Source organism: Eurypyga helias, unplaced genomic scaffold (genome assembly GCF_000690775.1).
Source record: "Eurypyga helias isolate BGI_N326 unplaced genomic scaffold, ASM69077v1 scaffold5468, whole genome shotgun sequence".
In the NCBI taxonomy this organism is placed as follows: domain Eukaryota; kingdom Metazoa; phylum Chordata; class Aves; order Eurypygiformes; family Eurypygidae; genus Eurypyga; species Eurypyga helias.
In genome coordinates this window covers 47,819-58,691 of record NW_010268862.1, presented here as the reverse complement: position 1 = coordinate 58,691, position 10,873 = coordinate 47,819, and the positions used below count along the sequence as shown (strand labels likewise).

General features: G+C 46.9%; 1 protein-coding gene across 1 annotated transcript in view; it reads left to right on the top strand.

Moving 5' to 3' along the window:
• Nucleotides 1-215: 215 nt before the first annotated feature.
• The window catches only part of SCML4 (sex comb on midleg-like 4 (Drosophila)), a 44,180-nt gene continuing 33,522 nt past the window's right edge, over nucleotides 216-10,873 (top strand). The window contains exons 1-3 of the mRNA XM_010157887.1: nucleotides 216-371; nucleotides 7,916-8,045; nucleotides 10,597-10,797. Coding sequence (XP_010156189.1) covers nucleotides 216-371; nucleotides 7,916-8,045; nucleotides 10,597-10,797 — 487 coding nt within the window. The remainder of the gene's footprint in view (nucleotides 372-7,915; nucleotides 8,046-10,596; nucleotides 10,798-10,873) is intronic.

The window sequence follows — 10,873 nt, the reverse complement described above, 5'->3', positions numbered from 1 at the left end:
TGCAGTGTATTTGTTCCTGCTTTGTGACCGACAGTATCAGAGAATGTGACAATATGAGAAAAAGTGTTACTGCGCTGCATTCGTATGAAAAACCTAAAATAAAAAATAAGTAAAAAGCTCTTTTTTTTCCCTTTTTTTCTCTCTCTCTCTCTTCTGGTCAATCGGCAGTCCCAGGGCAGATGAGCCACCTGCCCGCCAGCCTGGCCCCCGCGGAGATGCAGTCCCCCAAAGTGGTGGGGAGGAAGCGAGGGCGGCCCCCACTCCAGCCGGCACCCATCAAAATGTCTGGCCACAACCTCTACTCGGCACCAGCCGGTGCTTTGCCAGTTGTGAAGATTCCAAAGAAGAGAGGAAGAAAGCCCGGGTACAAGGTAGATACCTGGGTTTTTTTCACACTCCTTCTCCACCTCCTGCTGGGTTTAATGCATTTTCTCCTAGAATTCCAGGTGAAATGCAGGAATGGAGTCAAAGTCGTGCAAGCATCAGGCAGAGCAATGCAAGAAAAGCAAGAGAAGTCAGTTTCTTTTCTACTTGAGCTGGTGAAAAATAGAGTGGTTTTTCTTTTAAGTTTACAAGTATTTTAATTTGCACTGTTTGCAAATAACTGGTCTCCCACAGCATTGTGTGAGATGGCTGCACAACTTCTGGGAAGGGTTTCTCTCTCATTTGTCACTTTTCTCTTGTCTCTCACTAATAGTGATTAGAAATGAAACAAAATTAAAGGAAAGGAATATGGGGGGAGTGGGAATAAAAGGAGAAAATAAAGCTAACTTCCAAAGGTAAAAAAAAAGGGGACATTTGAGAAAGTAATGAGATTTCGCTTACTGAGGGAAAGGCAGTTTTGATTATTTGCTCACTTTGGGGGAAAATCATGCTCAGCTCTCAATGTGACGAGGACATGGTTGCACCTCAGACCAGGCAAAAATGAGATTGCGGTGCCAAGGGGAGGGGAATTTATTCTGTGGAGTGAGAATGAACAACATGGTAATGAGAGACCATCACGTCAGTAGATGACTCCCATCGTTCTCCCCATCTCTGTGTGCAGCCTGCTATGGGCATCCTGCATGCCTGCTGTGAATGTTCCTTGTTTTTATTGGGAACAGGTACAGACATGCGGTCTGTTACACAGGGAGGGCAAACTGCTGTTAGAAAATAATAGCTGCTTAAGTTCCTGATGTCAAAACAGAAGAGCGAGTAACAGGAACAGTGCATACACAGGGCCTGCCCCAGCCTTCCCTGGAGAACAGCTTGGCCCTGGGTGTTGTCCAGCTCTTCCCGAGGTCTCTCCTGGTTGACAGTGGTGGAGTGCTGCTGGCTGAGCTCCAGGCACAGGGACCAAAAGTGTCAGCTCCTTGGGTTTGGGCTTTATCTGGAGCAGGCCACTCTTATCGTTACTTTCCCTCCTTTACACCTCTTGCCAGGCCTTCTTCCATCCTCTAACCTCTACCCCACTCCTCTCTCTCTCCCAGGCAAGCCCTCCTCACCACCCCTCTACATTCCATTTCCAGAATTCCCTACTCCCCTACAACCTCTTGTACCACAGTTACTGCAGTGGCCTCAGCCCTTAATGCTTCCTCCTCATCTTCTGCCTACTCCTGTGTCTGTCCATACTCTCCCTGCTTCATCCATATCCCTCTCTTCTGTGGAGGCACATTCCGAAGGGTGTTTCAGCATGTGCTGAAAAAGAGACTTCACGTGGCTAAGACACAGTTCCAGCTGCAGTTTCCCATTTCTCCTGAAAAACCTTAACTTGGGTGTCATAAATGATACAACAGCAGCAGCCAAGCAGAGCCAACCTGACAGCAGGTTCAGGTGTCCCTTTGGGATTACCGCAGAATTTCATAGTGGTAGTCCAAAATAGGGCTGCATGTCTGAGCTAAGACTGGGGCAAACACTCCAATGTTTTGTAAAATGAAGAATATGGAAGTACTTACTATTTTTCATGTCAGTATTAGGTTAAAAATCTGGGACAGAAACATCTGAATTGTTTTACTTGAGGTAATTGCTACTACAAGTTTATTATTATCAGTAAAGCTAGGTCACCTGCCGGGTCTTTAGATCAAAACCATTCAAGTCTGGGATAATAATATTTTGGAGGTGTGGTGAAATTGAGCCCCTGACATGATTAAGTGATTTGCCAAATATCCCGAGGAACTTACTTGCAGAGTTTCAGCAGACCCCTTCCCTTCTGCTCCTGCTTGTCTTGCTGACTCCCATTTCCTACTCCTGCATTTACATTTCATTTGCAATACACTGGGGAGTATGTTCTGTTCCACCTCAAATGCACCCCGTGAAAAAGCTTTTCACCAGCCACTACATATTTGTATGTGGGAAAAGCCAAAAGGGAGGCTTCAATTTCCTAAAATGCTGCAGTAACATTGCTCATCAGACCTACGTGACCAAGCTGTTGCCCCCATCCTCTTCCAGAGGGAAGCTTTTCCCTCCACTGGGTATCACACAAGCCTCCAGGGACCTAGTGGGGAGGCGATGGCACCCCTACTTCAGCGATGAATCTGGGACGTTGTTTCTTGGTGAGTGACGGCGAGTAAAAAGACATCCTTTTATAACCAATGGCTGAAGTTTCCGGAGCTGCCACTCACGAGCTGTAGCATCCGAGGCATCTGGCCCGGCGCTGTTTATTTGCGCTATAGGATTCATACACTGAAGCAACATTTTCTGAGAGGCACCTTCGTACGCTGTGTGCTCAGCTGAAGTGAACCCCTCTCCATCACAAACACTTCCCCTGCGCGAGTCAAAGATATTACATTTTTTTAATGGCGAGCTCTAGCTTGATTTAATTAGCTCGCTAATTGTATGACTTTCAGATACCATGAGACTTAAACGCATTTTAAAAAATGACTCCCTGCCCAAATGGCAGACGACCAAATTCTTTATAGCAACCAGATAGCTGAATTATTACAGAACAGATGGAAAAATACTTCTGAATTTTTAGCAAACTAGGAATTTACAGCCTAGATTTAAATTTATTTTGACCGAGATGTGAATAACAGACATTTTTAATCACATGCTCTTTATAGCCAGATGACCCATTGATGTTTTCATTGATGTTAAAGCAAATATCTGTGCCTTCCTAAAATGACATTTCATCACGCTTCACCACCAAGCAAAGTTCTTTTCCTCGCTATCCTGTTTATTTTTTCACAGCTTTGGTTATAAAATTTCATCAGCTGTTTTTCCAAAAACTGTTTTGTACCTGATGGGAAACCATTTGCCATAAAATGCTACATTTTCCCTAAATACAATATTCTTTCTGACTGTCTAAATCTCTAGGAAAAAGCCTATTCTGGCAGCTGGGGGAGGTGGTTAGTAGATGGATCGGGGTTTTTTCTCTCGCTGTGAGGGACAGCCCTGAAAAGTCACCTGGAAAGCCTGTATGAGGGAAGGCTGTGTTAGGATCCTTGGGGAATTTGCATTGTTAGAGGACATGTGAGCGACACACGTGTGGTGAAGACCACAACCTCCCTCCCAGAGGGCAACAAAATTAGGACCCCATCCAAGCAGCCCGAGGGCAGGTTGTCCCCTGTGCCACCGCAGCGGCTCCCACCTGGAGAAGTGTCCAGAGTCCAGGGTGAGAAGTCAGCAGGACCTTGCAAGCTCCTGACAGGTTGGATGGGCAGGACAGCAGGTGGAGGGGGAGCGACAGTTTCCATGGCAGGGCATAGGTTCCGCTGCTGCTCGACAGATCACTGTTTATGATGACAAATAGGCAGTCAGGATTCAGACACACTGGGACAGTGATTGCAGACAGCCATAAAGTGTCCTCCTTGTTCACCTGTCCTGGGATATAGCCTTGGATTTCAAGGTTGCATATGCTCCTCCTAAGGTCACTTGCCTCATTCACTGCAAAACATTTAGGGGATGTAGGAGGCTGCATGCAGACTCCCCGGCATCATTTGCTCTGCATGACAAAAGAAGAAATGATGGGAAAGACCTTGGACTGTGTTTTGCTTTTGGCAGCGCAGCACAGCACTGAGCCCTCTCTGACCTGGTGACTGAGCTGAGCCCTGATTTGCCTCATGCTGAACCTCCTCATCCGCAGTCAAATCCACAGAGAGGTAACGCTAAGGACCCCAAAATGTGTACTCCAAAGTTCTGTGCTTCCTTGGAGCAGGTTTAGTGGCACCTTTCCGTCCAGCTACTGGAAGCCCACAGGGCAGGACCGGGCTGGCCGGCCACTCACCTTGTTGCACATCTGTGTGCACATCTGAAGGGGCTGGAGGTGGTTTTCTCTCCAGGAGCAAAAGCTCTTGTGGCCAGGAGGTGCCTCTGCCCTCCTGGCTGGAAGAACACAGACCCAAGGGCACAGGGTGAACCCGTCTTCCCTAGAGATCTCTTGTCAGGACAAGGGACAACTAGTGCAGGGGAAATAGGAACCATAAAGATGAGGACCTATGATCTAAGCCGTTTAAGAAAATTGCAGGGAATGTTTGCATCTTGGTTCATCTTCTTTCTTTCTTTGTGTATTTTATTACACGAGGTGGCGGATAACACTTTCAGAAGAAAAAAAGAAACCCTGTCTGGGAAATGTTCTTCCCCCTCTTTCACTTTTTTTTGGTGTGGGCTGACAGAAATACCAGCTAGATGAATCCTGACAGCTCCAAAGGGCTGTGCAGATTGTAACAGAAACCCCAGGACTCAACAGGGTCCTCTGTGGCCGCTGCATACTTGGACAAGCCTGCAGCTGGCATCAGTGGCACAAAAGCTCACATTCTCTCTGCATCTAATGCACTGTGACTTGGGCAAAGTAGACACACTTCTCTAAACCTCTGATCAGCTTTCTCTGATCTCTTTTCTATGGTAGAAGATCCATAAGAGTGGGGAAGGTTGATTGTACATCTTTTTTTTAAAGCATTTATTGCCTTTTATATCTCATTCTCTGCATGTTAAAACTTACACCATTTGATATTCAAAAGCTGATTCAAATGCTTTACCATGAGGATTTCCCAAAGTGCTCTGACAGATTTGCTCTGTCGCCTTTTCTCTCTCTCTGTCTCTCTTCACTTTTTTCACTTTTATGCATATGTGCTCCCTACTGCCAAGATCTCTGTCAGCTGGCTGGGTGGGTTGGCTTTTTTGTTAGAGAAGGATCAGTCCAAGAAAAGACATTTTTAAATGAAACACTTGGAGATCTATGCTTAATGATATTCAAGGGCTACTTGGGGTTTCAGGGTCCAGGAGGTATTTAAGCCGTGTTTGCTAGTGTACTGTCTCCTGTAATCAGGCGTAGTTTCATTTTGATCTAATGAAGGCACATTCTCTGCTAACCCTAATAAAATGGCATTTATCTGTATCCAGAGGCTGTAGAGCACATACTGTTGCAATTAAATTTGCTGTAAACTGTTTGCTAAAACAGCAAACTGCAAAGAAAGGGTTTCCAAGCTACAAAGAGTTTACACAAGACTTCTGTTTATCAGGTCTTGAACAGAAGCTTGCCTGGGCCTCCAAGAGCCAGGGAAGAGGTGGAGAAAGAGGTCTGCCAGGCAATGTCCCACCTCCACCTCCCCTGGGCTGATGGTGCTGGTGGGGCAGCACACACTCAGGTGGTGCACGAGGTTCAAGGGCTGGAGAGGGGACTCGTGCGCCTGTGTTTGGGACCACAGGGCTGTGAGCCTGTAAAGGGGATGAGGAGCCAACGGGCAAGTGAAACAAAAGTTATTAGGTGTGCTGTCTTCAGAAAAGTATCTGTATGGATGTGTATGCATACAAGTGCATAATTATGTGTGTGCATATGTATGTATACATACATACACAAGTATATATGTATTTATCTATATAAATGTGTATACTTGTGTATCTGTGTATATACTATTTAAAACCACACGTAAGTATATATGCATTTATTATATATGCACCTATGTGTATGATCAAAACCAAGCCCAGAAACCCAGCAAAAGGGCCACTAAGTATTCACAGTGCCAGCCCACTTCATCATAGACAAGTAAGTAATCAACATGCTGCTGCAGAAGATAAACATGCCTTGCTCCTCACCTTCCCACGTGGGATAAACCCCAAACTGGATCAGGACCGTGACTGCTGAAATACTGTTTTCCTCACTATTATTTTAATTGCTGGGAAAACAATTGGACAGCACTTTGCTGCTGGTCTTTCCGAACCCCAATCTGAAGCAAGACAACCCTACAGAAACAGGCTAACGCAGGTGAGGACTGGCATTAGCCAGGAGCCAGCTCAGGATCCCTAGTCGTGTACCACTGCCATACAGCAGGAGGCCAAATCCATATTTTGTCTTAGACTCACTATTGAACATTTTCTCTCTGTTCAGGCTAAATCCAAAGGGATTTATCCAACCCCAGGGGAGGGGCAGTGGTGGCACCATGTGGAGGTGGTGCCTGGCCCTTCTGAGACAGGCAAGATACAGCCTCTGCCCCAAGCACCAGAGACCTGCAGGGTCGGTGCCTGGTTGAGAAGCCAGCTGTTACTGCCATCTGGGCTTATTGTGCCCATCTTTCCACAGAGGCACCTATGAGGGAAACCCTAGGTTACATAAAGGAGCAAGTTCAAGAAGGGCTTGGTGGAGAGCTGGCAGGCAAATATTACACCCAACAAAGATGGCCTTTTTATTTTGATGAGTACCATCCAGCACAGGCTACCGTGCTAATGAAAGCAGGAGAAACCGTGGATTCTCTCTTAGTGAAGCCCTTGCTGGGATAAGCCAGTAAACTGGAGAAGGATCCAAACTCCCAAAGATCTAATGATAAAAGACTAACTTTGGTGGCACTAAGCCCAACAGCTTTCCCTCTCCTTTTCCAGCTTTTGCTTTTTACCATTACACCAAAACAGTGACCATTGTTTTAGACAGTTGTGATCACAATCATGGACAAAATGAATCTTTACCCAAAATGACCTCTACACTCTACCAGGACTTGCTCAAGGCTTGGGTCTGTAGCTAGTGGTCTGGCTTCATATCTACCTAAAATATACTTTGTACATTATTTTCAGCTTGGGCATAAGCAATACTCTGCAAATTTAACAGGTCTAAAAATTGTTTTTCCTTCTTATGCTTGTCACTTACAACATCTTTACTTTTGGCCACTGAAAACCAACAAAAATATCACCTGCCTGAAGAACAGCTTGGTGCAGTATATGTAAATACATAAACAAGCCAGCTGTGTGCCTGGCTCTCTGCTTTTCCCCCACTTCCCTTCGTAACAAAAGGAAAAGCAAGAGTGGCACCTTCAGGTCACATCCATCATGTGAGCCCTTTATAATTATGAGGACCAGATCATCACTTGACTGGTGAGACGTTGCCAGGTACTGGCAGCGTAAAGACATAGTGGTATTGCACTGTAAATTCCCATCATGCTTCAATTCTCCGAGCCGGGCTGCAGGTCATGAAGATTACTAGGTGCACCAGTGCAGCAGTTTGTATTTACTACCTGGTAATAACACACTACGGACCATGGTTTGAGCTTATTTACATGGGTGTCAGCCCAAAGTAGCCTCTTGGTGCCACTAGATTTACACAAGATTTACACCCCTGTAACCAAGTGCAGAATTTGGCCCTAAATTATGATGTAGCTAAAGACCCTGTGTTTCTGAGTTGCGGAGAATTGTTTACACCCACATGAAATGGGTTGTAAAATGCCATTACGCTGATTTGTTAGAGTGTTAGACCCAATTTGCTCAGGTGTAAATAACTACCCGGTGGGTGGCATAATATTTGCATCCTGTAACTTAAGGCGTTGCTGTCTGCTGCAAATCAGTCAGGCTTCAGGCTGCAGAATCCTCGTGGGAGCAGGATGGATGATCCTGGCCTGGAGAAAGTGATGCAATCGCAGATTGCTAATGAGTGGGAGTTCATGGGGACTGACATACACAGAATGAATTTGGAATAACTTGTGTATATTTTCATTGCCCAAATGGTTATTTTTTGCAGCTGAAGTCTCGTGTCCTGATGACTCCCTTAGCGATCTCTCCACCGAGAAGCACACCAGAGCCGGATATTAGCTCAATCCCCCAGGATGCAGCTACGATACCCACCTCGGCCACCCCACAGGCTCTCACAGGTACACAGCCCCAAGTGCTTCTTGTCCAAGGGGTGAGCAGGATCCATGGGCTGACAGCTGGAAGCTGTCATCTCCAGAACAGGGGGAGTTAATGAAAACAGGGTGTTTGCAATTAGACTGATGGCTGGTGGCAAAAAGCAGAGATGTCCTTCAAGACTATATTTTAACTGCCATGTGTCAAGTTTAGTGGAGACCTCAGATCTATTCCTCTTGAAATGTTGACATCAATGTCCCATGGAGGCTACCATTTCATACCCAAAACTCACCCCATCAAATGTGTTGCGATGACCAGCCTAAACCCCAGTGTGAACATGAAGCATCTGTTACAGCTGTGGGGAAAAGAACAGAGGAGCCATGGTCTGACTGTAGGCAGGGCTACCGGCACATACACCCCAATGCCTTGTACAAGAGCAGACCGGGGCATTTCTGACTGTAGCCAAGCAAAACACAGCCTTATTTCTTTTTGCTGGTATTACCAGAAGTAACATAGGTCAATACTTTTGAACTGATGTAAATGAGAAGAAAATCAACAAGACGGTTGATTCACCCTGAGATTTCAGCAGAGAAATGGATTAGATAACATAGAATCTAAACACAACACATAAATCCCATTATTTCTTAGCTGGGATGCACAGAGGAGAAGTTTTCCATCTGCTCTGGTAGCAGAACGATACTAAACGTAGCAACGATGACTGTAATAATATATTTTATTCTCATTTATCCATTCACATGCAAAGACTTCAAAGCACTTGGCAAACATCAGCCGAGCAGCATTTCATAGCGCTGCCCTGAGCGGTGTGGGGCTGGTGCTGCTTTTGGAGAGGGACAGGGAAGCTGTCCCTGCCGGGCCAGTTGCAGAGGCTCTGCGGGTCATTTTGGACTCTGCAGATGCAGCATGCTGCACCTCCAGCTGCTCATCCCCATGCCACCAACACCTTTTCTCCTAGCACTTCCCAATGGTGCATATAGGCTCCCTCCGGAGCAGGAGATGGACGCAGGCTCAAGCCAACTTTTACCTTCCTGTCTGTACTAAAAGGGCCCTAGGGCCACGGGTCCCCAGTGAGGGACCCAGCATACTGCCTGCAGGCTGCAGACTCCCTCCCGCAGACCAGCCCCGGACTAAATGGGTGACTTAGGGCAGAAGCCATGTCCTACAACAGCGGCGAGGTTTGGCACGTTGGCACGTTGGGAAATCTGCAGCCTGACAGCCCCCTGTAATTCATGCTTGCTGCTGTTTTTCAGTGCATTATCCCTTTGTTTGTTTGGCTCCTGGAAGGTCTAAAGGGCTATGTAATGATAAGTATGATTGCTATTATCCTCCTGTTTACCCAGGATATACTGCTTGAGCCCCTTCTGCTCTCCAGTGAGAGATGGGGTAGCAGAGTGCGCTGTGACAGTCGCACTAGATTTTCATTACGGTGATGCAAACTGTAAATTATTTCCAACTTTACGCAGCTGTCATCATGTCCTCCACTCCGCTTGATGGGTTTTTTTTGTCACATATCTGATTCCTGTCAGAGTATAATGTTATATTGTCTGAGAGATGACAGCTCGAGCACACTCAGCCAGCTATTATAATATGTCTCACTTTAGCCTGACTTTAGGCTGTGTCTTAGTCGCCCTTAGTTACCACAGCGTTATCTCCGCTTCCTCTGAGACACAGTTGGCCTCAGCCAAGCTTAAAATAAGTTCATGCTAGCGAGAGGAGAGCACTGATTTTTCAGCTGTTGCCAGCAGGCCTGATGCTATGTAGAAAAATTGCCTTTGCAGGCAACGCCGCATGAGAGGGGACATGTGGGGTTTGGCTGCGGGGAGGCCGGGGCATCCCTCGCGGAGGCCCTGTGCAGAACAGTCTTGCAGCTGCGGTCCCAAATGGGGATTTAGCGCTGCTCATGATGTATAGTTTCCCTTGACACGGTGCAGTTTGCAGGGTGCTGTGCTGAACATGGGGCTCTGGAAGCTCCCATAGGCCAGAGACTACCATCACCCTGTGTAGCTCAGCACAGCGTAACCCTCCAGAGATTACCCTTCAGAAACTGCAGCTGCATTAAGGTCAGAAGCAGCAAGGAGCCAAATCCTCCTAAAACTCATCTCAGAGCAGTGCTTCTTAAAGGGCCTCTCAATTAACGAGTCTAAAAACACAGAGAGAAAATAAACAAACCCCAAACCCACCTCAGGCTGGAGTTCACCCGCTGCTGCAAGGTCACCCCTGCTAGTCCTGCGCTCCCTGGGTGGTTTTACTGGTCACCAGCTGGATGGACAAGGTAGTCTGCAAGCGAACAGACTCCAGGCACACACAGGGGCTTCCAGGAGCGTCTTGCACGTAGTTTACCCTCACCTGTGACACTGAGCGAGGTCCAAACTTGGCTCATTTCATTTAGGCAATGGGTGATCAGTGCCAGGAATCCTGTCTGTGCCATGGCAAATGGCAGCAATTCACCAATGAGTGGAACAGTTCATGAAAAACACAGAAATGTATAAAGTTAGCATTTGCTAGGGTGCTCCCCGGGGCCATTTTGTAATAACCTCACTGGGCTTTTTGTGTCTACAGTCTGCATTTACGTCAACAAACAAGCGAACCTGGGGCCCTACCTCGACAGAAATAAAGTGCAGCAGCTCCCAGAGCACTTTGGGCCCGAGAGACCGTCTGTGGCCCTGCAGCAGGCTGTTCAGGCCTGCATCGACTGCGCGCTCCAGCAAAAGGCGGTCTTCTCTCTCATCAAGCAGGGCTATGGAGGAGAGATGGTGTCAGGTAAAGCATTTTTGTGAGGGCTTTGTGGCCAGCTGGGAAGAGCTTGGAATCTTAACCTGATCCCCAGTCTTGGCTG